Source organism: Squalius cephalus (assembly GCF_949319135.1).
Source record: "Squalius cephalus genome assembly, chromosome: 8".
Taxonomy (NCBI): domain Eukaryota; kingdom Metazoa; phylum Chordata; class Actinopteri; order Cypriniformes; family Leuciscidae; genus Squalius; species Squalius cephalus.
This window is the reverse complement of record NC_137129.1, coordinates 33,912,466-33,924,135: the sequence shown is the minus strand read 5'-3', so window position 1 is coordinate 33,924,135 and position 11,670 is coordinate 33,912,466. Positions and strand designations below refer to the sequence as shown.

Sequence of the window (11,670 nt, the reverse complement as noted above, 5' to 3'; positions counted from 1 at the left end):
GAGACAGTAAATAACAATATAAGAAACTTTGAAACATTTAATGATATCAAAAAGTGGAACGTTGAAAAACATTTCAGCAACCTTGACTTGAAAAAACTTTGATATAATAACAGTAACAAACAGAAAATGAGTTTAAACAATCAATAGAAAATAAGAACAGTGCTACAATGCCTGACTTTTTCAATTTTGAGGAAGAATTTTTATTTATTTAAAAAATATTTTCCTCAAAATTCTACCTTCACAATTACATGAAGCTGTTAAGTGCATTTAAATGTTAATCAATATATCTTCATATGCACTTTTCCCTTATAGTACAATATCCATTATGATGGCAACAATATAGTCATATATTTTCACGATACTCGTACAGCTGTGACTACATGCGTCTCAGTCAACAAAAGTTCTTCTCATTCCTCATGAAGCTAAATACTGTATCTCTAATGTCAGATTATTCTCTACAAATAGCTAAATAAAAGTCTTATCTTCCTCAGTGTGATCTTTACAGTGTGGGACACTCCACATACTCGTAATTAACTTGAACATATGTTTTAGAGAATGGTTAATAATTACAATGCTCTAAATGGAAAAGGACATTTTAGGTGAGTAGAAGGGACCAACTGTGCAATTTTCTAAAACAAAAACCTAGATTTCTGTGACAAAATGAACTATTACAACAAGGAATCAGAACAACATAAATGTGCAAACTGTGTTTGGCAAGAAAATTTTCAATAAATGACCATTTGCTTTCCAGATTATAGAATAACACTTCATGATGCATCCCATCAGTTGTTTGGCTCTCTGTATCTTAATAAAAATACAACACTGAACTATGAAAATGGCCCACGGCCCACATGTACAGACTCTCAAGGGTCATTTTAAGGCTGCTTATAAGATCTCAGAATGTTCAAGTAAAGAAGTAATAAATAAAACTGCCTGGAAAATATCCTCCCATACTGCAAATCTATTCCATGCGTTGCTCAAAGTGGTTTACAATTCAAGTCAAAGGACATTAAGGTAGATTTTCTGGACGTTTTATCAGACTATTCTTCTAGCTTCCCGTTGCCATGTTCATAAATATTGTTGGAAGCCTGTGTTATCATGAAAGGCAGTGCAGTCGAGTGTTTGATAGCTGTGCATGTTTCACCGGTTGACCATATGGCTCAAGCACGTATTTTAAGACACATCTCTGACCTCTTAGGACTTTAGAAATGTAGCATCTATAATCTTATAAAAACAAATCTTATGCCATACTATACATATGCTAACTTCTGTGTTGTACATATATGTGGCAGAATGTAAAGTCCGACTAACTGAACAACACTTTTCACTTTGTGAAAAACAATGATTTCCCAATATCAACAGGCTGGAAAAAAATGGCCATTCCTTTAAATGCGAGAAAATTCAAAACATTATGTGTTTAACATCTCTGTGCAATGATGTTTACTATTAACCTTTTTTTCTGGCCCCTCTCCTTTTACAGATTCACCCACATCTTTCCCACTTATCATCAAGTCTGCTGGTGCGTCAGAAGTAGGAGTCGTGGAGGACACTGACCAATCCTGCATAAACAAGATGCTGCCATCTGTGGCTGATGGTGGTATTACAAGCGGAGGCGGTCTTCCTTTCGCAGTCACAGGGGTTTCGTTTAAGGAGTTTGTCTTTTGCTGAACTTGAAGATGGCTGTTTTTGATGTGCTTGGATTCAGATGTCATTTTATTTTGATTTGTACAGATTGCACTGTCTTCTTCAAGTTCGCTAAACGTGGTTTCAGAGTTGCTGAGCCATGAGCTAGTATCGCTGGGGCTTGGTCCTCGATCGTCATGTAGAATACGTTTGCTGCTTGAGGAACCTTGCGAGTCAGAGTCTGACCAACTTAATCTGCGTTTCTGAAAGAAAAAGGGTTTTGATGAGGAATTGAACCATTCAAGATTGTTGTAGATTGTAAAGGCCCTGATATACCCTGATAACACAATGGCTTTATATGATGAAAAGATTTTATTTAGGCTTTTATTCACATACAAACATTAATCAGCGAACATAAACAGAAGCTCAACCGAACATGATTGACACGTGAGAATAAACCTCATTAGTTCTTGCAGAAGCTCAAACTTGCTGTGTAACATGAGAATGAACCTCATTGGTTCTCGCACGTCAAGCGAACATGCTTGAGCTTCCGTTTACCACAATTGATGTGCGAGTTGATGAATGTTTATATGTGATTAAAAGCCTAAATTCAATCTGTTCATCATATGAAGTGATCGTGCCTCCTCAGAAAATTTGGACTAAATCGCTCAATTCATATGGATTAGTTTTACGATCTCTTTATGAACTTTTTGAAGCGTCAAAGTGTCAGTTGCGTTGCAGTCAATGGAGGGACAGAAAGCTCTCAGATTTCATTAAAAGATCTTCATTCCGAAGATGAACGGAAGTCTTACAGGTTTGGAACGACATGAGAGTGAGTAAATAATGATCAAATTTTGGGTGAATATCCCTTTAAGTGGAAAAACTTTTTGAACCGAGAAGAAACTTGTTGCTTGTCTCGTACGGTTTGTTTGTTTCAAAGCACTTCTATCCGCTTACCTTTACAGGAATATGTAACTGGTCCTGATTCCAGCGTGGAGGCAGACTAGCCATAAAATTTTGGAATGAAGGGGTGCCATCACGATGCTGAGGCCTCACCTGAGGGAACCAAGCCTTTAACATCATCTCCAGCTGCAGAATAGTGCCCATATACTTCTCCCTATGGAGGTATAGCAGAAAAATATGATTTAATAAAAGGCATTATGTATTCAATATAATGCAGAGAAATGCATCGTTCAATAGAATAAAATAAAATACCCAAGGTCAGGTTTTTGTAGAACACCCACAATCCTTCGCAGTCTATCCATGGCAACACTCTGCTGAAACGTGCTCAAACCTGCCAAAAAGAAACAAATTAATCAATAAAATAGATACAAAATTACATAAGGTGTGGACATACACTACCATTCACATGCTTGGGGTTAGATTTTTTATTTTATTTTTTTTATGCTCATCAAGGCTGAGTTTATTTGAAATCAAAACTTTAGTAAAAACTGTAATAGAAAACAAATATTTTAAGTAATGATATTTTCAATATTGTAATTACATTTTAAAATAATTTATTCCTGTGATGATCAAGCTGAATTTTCAGCATCATTACTCCAGTCTTCATGGTCACATGACCTTTCAGAAATCATTAAATCATTATGCTGATTTGGTGCTCATTAAACATCTCTTATTATTATCAATGTTGAAAAAAGTTGTGCTGCTTAATAATTTGATAGAAACCTAAATTTTTTCAGGATTCTTTGATGAATGGAAAATGTAAAAGAACAGCATTTATTTGAAATAAAAATCTTTTGTAACATTATAAATGTCTTTACTGTCATTTCGTATCAATTCAATACAATCTTAATGATTAAAGTATTAATTTATTTAAAAAAAAAATCTAATTGGCCCCACTTTTGAAAGGTAGTGTATATCTAATTTTTTTAATCCATTACCTTTTTCATATCGACCTGTTTTCAACCCATTCAACAGCTCCAACAGGGGCCTGATGTACCCATGCAGCTCTGAACACTGTAAAAGAAATTATATTAAGACATGCATTTACCAATAAAATCATCATAGAAACATTTAAAAACGCACGACAGATTTAGAAACTGCAAAACTGTCTTGGAGGCTTAAGCAATTTTACAGGAACAGGCTGCCTTAAGACTTCAAGAGAGGAAGAAGAACACTAACGGATCCAGTAAGTGCCTACGCACCTTCAGTGCTTCGCCCCTAAAGATGACTCATTCTGAATTTCTTTGCGTTATTAAAGTTGCACACAGATCAATGTATCAAAATGACCACCCACAATTGTAAGCCAATGATACCACCAGGTGATCAGATACAGCCATGGTAAAAGAAGCAGCTATAATTTATTTTTAACAAGGTTCTTGATTTGTTTGTTCATAACATTTCAGCACATATTGGTTCGTGCATCTGTCACATTGGGATGCAAGGACTTTGCAAAGAGGCTTATATCGAAGGATGGCCCAGTTCCCAAACTATATTTGACATGACAGCCACTCACAAGCTGATGTGTGAGAGAATGTGCTTAGTAATGGTGTGCATTTCACATTTGAAAGGGGCGCTTAAAGGTACAGCGGCCTAAAATGTACTTTTTACATGTAAGGCTCAGAGAAATGGTCATAAAAAACTACTTGACTGAAATAAGTGGATCTCAGGAGAAAATTTTTATTATAAACAATGAATAATAAAAAAAAGTACCTGACCTATTTAAGCATGTTTTAATCTTATTTTGCTTTTTTACATTTTCAAATTTCTTTAGTGTGTAATGTTGCCGTTTGAGCATGAAAAGGGTCTGCAAAGTTACAAAGCACAAAGTCACTCCAAAGGAAGTGATAACTATATCTATATCAGTATATATATTCTGTATCTATATCTATAGCAGTAAGCACCGTTTCTGAACTCCCTGAAAAACCTCAATTGTAATCTTAAGTTTTCTTATTTAAATAATTCTTGCCCAAGGCATACTCAAAAAAAGTCATTAAAGGCTAACTCTCGCCAAATTGCAACCTAGGCCATTTTTGTTAATCTACCCGAGTCAAACATTCGTGTAAAAGCATAATTAGAATGGAAACGCCACTTTTAAGATTGACCGTATTTTCGTTTTCGGTCAAAATGCCTTTTGAATGGGAGTGCTAGGGGCACTTCTATGATAGCATCAAAATCCATATTTTTAAAGCACTAAGGAGGCTCGACACAACATGAAACTGTGCTTGAAGTATCACCAGGGGCTCTACACATGAACTCGAGCATTGACAACATTGTTAGTGCGTACACAAAGTTTACTAAAAAGAAAGGTTTTGTACGACTCACTTTATCAGTTAGTGGTTCCGGCGGCTGGAATTTTGTCAGACAAAAGTAGTCGATCTCCGAATGCAACGTAACATGAGGAGAGTAAAGATGGAAAGATCTTTACCCTCCTCATGTTACGTTGCATTCAGAGATTGACTACTTTCTGGTGATACTGATTTCTGGCCCCAGTTGACACTTCAAGCACAGTTTCATGTTGCGATTTTGATGCTATCACTGTAGTGCCCCTAGCACTCCCATTCAAAAGGCATTTTGACCGAAAACGATAATATGGTCAATCTTAAAAGTGGCGTTTACATTCTAATTATGCTTTTACACGAATGTTTGACTTGGGTAGATTAACAAAAATAGCCTAGGTTGCAATTTGGCGAGAGTTAGCCTTTAATCGTTAGCTGACATAATGCAAACATAGGCTGACACTAATGCAAAATACAAGAGAAGCAGAATGCATGAAAATATCACAGGGTAAAGCAGGGTTTCTCAAACTCGGTCCTGGAGGGCCACTGCCCTGCACAGTTTAGCTCCAACCCTGATCAAACACACCTAGCTGTGAGTTTCTAGTGATCCTGAAGACATTGATTAGCTTGCTCTGGTGTGTTTGATCAGGGTTGGAACTAAACTGTGCAGGACAGTGGCCCTCCAGGACCGAGTTTGAGAAACCCTGGGGTAAAGAGATTTTCAGACTTACTTTGCGTGCAAACCTCAGGTCTCCCTCTGTGGGAATCCTTTCATATGGCGCCGGGTTCTGACTGTTGTAAGCTGGAGATGCCGAGAAACATCCAGTTTGACCAATTTCAACTCTGCCACTCCTCTGGTTCACAAAGGTGAGAGTCGATTTGGAATTTAGAGAGCTCCCATTGGCCAAGCTTTGGATCTGGCAAAGCTTTGGATCAGGCACAACTCCTGCAGCTTTACTCTCAGAGGTGAAGACCTCAGATTCGTCCTCCGTCTGGTCACTCTCACTGTACAGGAGAGAACTGGGGGTCGAGGAGAGGGAATCTTGCATTTGCCATTTGGAAGGACTTCCTGGTGACAGCATCACTGAAATGTGAGAAAACAGATATGTGTGAGGTGTCAGATTGTTTAAAGCTGAAGAGCGATGGGCTGAAATGAACTGAACTGATGGCAGCAAGTTATAGCCTATCTCTGAAGGGAACATGGCAGCTGAAAATTATGAGGAATGTGAAATACAGCTGAGAGAATGTTAACAAAAAGCACAACAATAGGGGAAGGGGCCGGTTGACGGGACTGTCACTGGTATGTTTTGGACACTAGGGTTGCAAATCCTTGTAAAAACTGCTAGAATGACTTAGAGGATTGACTACAATTGTTTAAAAATGACTAATTACCATTCAACTAATTTTCAAAAGTTTGTAGTAGTTAAGATTTTAATATTTTTGGAATTGTCTTATTGCAAATTGATAGTAGTTGATAGTAGATTGAAGAAGTGGAAACATTGTATATCCTTTTACAAGGATCCTTTTCCTTATCCTGATACAATTTTTCAAGATTCTTTGATGAATAGAACATTTAAAAGAAAATCATTTATGAGTGAGTGAGTGAGTGAGTGAGTGAGTGAGTGAGTGAGTGAGTGAGTGAGTGAGTGAGTGAGTGAGTGGGTGGAGTGAGTGAGTGAGTGGGTAAGTGGGTGGAGTGAGTGGAGTGAGTGTGGTCTGGTAAACCCCACATTATGGAGACAAAATGTCCCCACAAAGATGGCAATATCCGAAATCCTTGTCAGGAATTTTTTTGGTCCCCATTAGGAAAACAGCTAATAAATCCTACTAAGTGATGTTTTTTGAAAATGTAAAAATGCAGAATGTTTTCTGTGATGGGTAGTTTTAGGGGTAGGGTTATTGTAGGAGGATAGAATATACAGTTTGTTCAGTATAAAAATCATTACGTCTATGGAATAAAACATGAAAACACAATGTGTGTACAGTACATAAAAACATGTATATGTTGGCAGGATAAGTACAAAGCTGAACTACTGGCTTGACTGGACTTGAAGAAAATAAACCTTATTGTTGAGGTTTCCTGACAGACAAAAAAAAAATCTGCAAGTCAAGAAATAAGAGAGGTGCTAGCACCAAACAAACAATTGGCAACAGACAGTGTGGATAAAAAAAAAAAAAACGAATGAAGGCACACAGGATACAATCCAAAACAGAAAGAGAGATCACAGAGATAGCACAATTATCCTGTTTAAAAATCGCACTACCCATGAAGAACAGCACGCCATGTTCCTTTCACTAGGTCAAAGGCCACAATACCACATATGGTTAGTATCTTAAGAAGAAAAGAAAAAAACATAGGAGTTTTGAAAAGCACAAGAATATAATATGTGCATGCCTATAATGCATATACCCTATAATGTTGTTTAGATGGACAGCTATAAATACAGTGTAGGGTTTCAGAATTGACCGAGTTGAAGAAAACACTCTCGAGGGCATGTGGCTCATAAAAAATAAACAGCTAGGCGGTGCCATTAAGACAAATTAACTTTCACCAGATGGACTGCTGGGTGGTTTAAAAAAGATCGATATAGAAGAAGAAAGACATATAGTCGTTTTGGATAAAAGCTTTTGCAATATGAATAAATGTAACATGTAAATATTAAACATTTAAAGAACACTATTATTTATGCTGAGTTGACTAAGCTGTCTTGGGACGTATGTTGTGACGGATTACAATCCATAAAAATGTTAGCTTTTAAGCCAATAAATAGAAATATTGAAATGTTGTTGTTTTTTTCTTTATATTGAATACATGAAATCTTCACATAAACATGAAAATCATTATAAAAGTGATAATAAAACATCAACCACATGTGGGAAAAATATCAGAAAATATCACCGATCAAATGTACATGTTCACCAGTTTCAGGTTGTAATGAAAATGTAATATCCTACTTTTCAAATTATTTGTTAATTGCAATTATGACATGATGACAGACATAAACTGGCAAAACAAAGGGATAATGCAGCTCAACGTGGTGTAAACACACAACAAGCGAGATGGCAAACACGTGTAGCATTTCTGGAATATAACGGGGATATTTATTAAACAATTTTAGATGTAAAAATTCTTATTATTAATAAATTCTTAATTCCCTTACCTTAATACTGGGTCGATACTGGGTTGATTCTGGGTCGGTAACGTTACCACAACAACCTAGCGCCACTGACACGACCTGACCTGTTGTACGTACGCCTAAAGTAGTTTCATACAATTTACTGCTCAATAAGATTTTGTGTCGACGTCTTCGTTGTTCGCAGTATTGTCCTCCTGAGAGATTTTTTTGGACTTCTATCCTCTTCCTTTCTCCACTCACGTGACGTCACGTCACTCTACAGCGAGGGACAACATGTGAATCGCATTCGCTACACGTGCTGGACAAAAGCCAAGGCAGACTGCGCTCCCATTGGCTGAGAGATCAAAGGCGAGTCGCTGATTGGACAGAAAGTAGAACCAATCTCTAAGTATCTGAGTCGGGATTGGTCGGCCTCACATGTTTGCACACCCCTATCTTCGCACGTGTCATTCGAGTGGAAAGGCAGATACTACGGATTGAATCACGTTATACAGACGGTGCTCGTTGTTCCACATTAGAAGAGTTTGTACCCGTGACAGTTTGTTTGGAACATAACAACATTTTACCGACAACGCTCTATTTTAGATGACCCTCAAATTATTTTAGAAGTAACCACAGCAATATGATACTTCTAATTACATTATTTTCCTATTTATGGCAGATTTAAGTAAAAAAAAAAAAAAACATTTTAAAAATGCGTGTTTTGTCGAAAAATCTACACGAGAATTGATATCTAGAATAAATATTTGTTGCTTCAACCAAAATAAATGGTAACTGAAATAAAATATAAAAATGCTTAAAATATAAAAAGCTTTTCCAAGGCAACATTTCTCATTTTCATTTAGTTTAGCTTAATGTAGCTATACTAAAATAACTAAAACTGAAAGAAAAATATTAATAATATATATATATTATTATTATTATTATTATTATTATTAATACAATTTTAAATATATATATATATATATATATATTAGGGCTGTGAAACGATATAGGGCTGTAAATAATGTATATATATATATATATATATATTATTATTATTATTATTATTATTATTATTATTAATACAATTTTAAATATATATATATATATATATATATATATATATATATATATATATATATATATATATATATATATATATATATATATATATATATATATTAGGGCTGTGAAACGATATAGGGCTGTAAATAATGTATATATATATATTAAATGAATTAAAATTAAAATGGAACATTTCAAAATAAAAACGAATAAAAGAACTATAATTGTATCTCATTAATACTAAAATAACACTGGTGTCACATTAAAATGCATTTTGCAAGATTAACTATTGTGTCCCAAAAATTACCCAAGAAATCCCTTTTAAAGAAGTCATTGCATAATCCACTCACTACCCTTTGACTTCTTTGCATTTTAGACTTTCAAATGTGGATCATTATCAAAGTTTGTGTAGGTGAACTTTCCTTTTGTAGTTGATAGCAGAACTATGATTGTTAGTCTGACAAAAAAAAAAAAAAAAGAGAGAAGGTCAGCTCAGGACAAGAAGTGTTATTGGCTCAGTTTCATTCAAAACAAATGAGCTAATGAGTCTGCTCCCTGTGGTCAGCGAAATTACCAGGCAATATTATCCACAATGATACATTATTGTATTCTGGGCTTTGGCTTTTTGGTTATTATGATCAAAAGGACACTTTCAAGAGTAATTATCAAGAGTAACAAGAGTCTTTCGGGGCAGATGAATTCATTTTGAGCCAAAAACAATATTCAAGTATAGTGCGGTCACTACTGAAGACCTACTGTGTGACAAAGATTTGGTATGCATATTTTTAATGTATTCAGAATCCAAAATCAGATTATAGTTAGATTATTCACAGAGTATTATGGAAATTACAGAATTACTGTGAATAGAACCTTTAATTTTACATTTTTATTCTGTCTGCATCACACCTGACAGCATTCACACATGATTGCATTGAAAGCTTATTCACAAAACACACTTTTTCAATCTTTAAACCATTGAAGGTCACCGATTTCAGCTTCCTCCCATGCTGTTGTTGCCCACCTGTAGGTCAGCAGCCAATGCACACAACAGAATATAGGTCACATGTTAACCTTGCTCTACATTCTCAAAGTCAACTTACCCTCACTCACAATGATAATCACGACTATTGGAAGCCCTTATTGTTCACAGCTGGAGGGATAAACTCATCTGTAGCTGACCAATATACTTGCACTTGATTAAGTCAAACATTTGTATGGGTTTTTAGCTGACGTCAGTGTTATTTTAAGATCACTGAAATGCTATAGTTTTTATTATTTAGATATTTTTTTAATTATATGTTTTCATTTCTGGGGGGGGGGGGGGGGGGGGGTTAAAAAAATGCCTATATAGTTTTTATAAACTTTTATTTTAGTTTTAAGTTGTGTCCCAAATGACGCACTAAACTATGCACTATATACTCAACCATAGTGTATTCATTTTAAGTCTGAGTCTGATAGCCCTCCTTCTCCACTACGTAATTAAAGATACAACAGTTGTGCATTTATACTATAATATATACTATTATACTTATACAACTTATACTACAAAACGTCATAGAATAGTCACACCTTTAGTATAAGTTATTTGTGCATCAACTAAATAAAAATGAGAGCTCAAATATAAGTTCACGTTTTTATTTAATAGTTTATTTCAGTTCAAGAGCCAAATAACATATCAATTACAATTCAGTTATTTTGCTTAAAAACTAAATAAATAATGAATGTTTTCTTTAAAAAAAATATGAAAACAAAAAATGAAATAATAATAATAATAATAGTAAATAATAAATTGAAAATAAATAAATAAATAAAAATGATATCCCTTTTCCTGCATAATATACGTTAAATTCATCCTTGTTGTTCAAGTGTTTTAGCATGAAGGAGAGGCTCCATCCACAACTATGAACTCCCTGCCCCAGCAGCCCATCCCCCTGGTTTACAAACAAGAATAATGTGAACCCTGGGGCAGAATGCTGTCACATGACTATACAGCTTGGGGTATTTTTCAGCATAGTTCAACATGCTCAATTACACCAATCAAACAAACAGAGCTTTTGGATACAATTATTATGTTCAAAAACAGGAAATCATTTAAACGTAGACTGCAATAAACAAAAAAATGGATATTGTGAATGACATTGTTTAGCCCTAAAGAAACTGAAGCAACAGGAGTGGCATATCTTACATTTTTTTGCTAGTTAGACTTAAATGGAAACTTCATGGAAAACACAACACTCCAACTATGCTGAGGCCCCATCCACAGCTATACTATACGTTGAACTTAATAACCCTGGAGTCTAGAGAGAGACCCATCCCCCATATATCACAGAGACCTTGAACTCAGTGAAAGAGCGCTTACTATAAGTTCCTTCCAGTTCAGCTGTGCAGTTCAGCTTTTTCACTGAAGCATGGCCAAATTTCAGACTGAAGAATTATTTGACACAAATCAAGGGTTGCTTTAATATAAACAAAATAGTGTTGTATTGTGTTATTCATTTCCTTTTTAATTATCGATTAGTTTCTTCTGGTAATGAAAGCATTTTAAGTGATAGATGAAACATGAGAATAGGCAGTTTACCCATTAACTTAACCTTAAACGATAAGGTTATCTAATACAAACTTGC

The 11,670-nt window shown here is 35.2% G+C and overlaps 1 protein-coding gene across 1 annotated transcript; it reads right to left on the bottom strand.

The window, feature by feature from the left end:
* Window positions 1–19: 19 nt before the first annotated feature.
* Window positions 20–8,257, bottom strand: ciarta (circadian associated repressor of transcription a). Its single transcript, XM_079879213.1, has 6 exons — window positions 8,024–8,257; window positions 5,594–5,946; window positions 3,525–3,600; window positions 2,839–2,917; window positions 2,581–2,740; window positions 20–1,886 (listed from the first exon to the last, which is right to left on the bottom strand). Exons 2-6 carry the CDS (start codon window positions 5,942–5,944, stop codon window positions 1,410–1,412), a joined length of 1,143 nt encoding a protein of 380 aa, XP_079735339.1. The 5' UTR covers window positions 5,945–5,946; window positions 8,024–8,257; the 3' UTR covers window positions 20–1,409.
* Window positions 8,258–11,670: the final 3,413 nt, after the last annotated feature.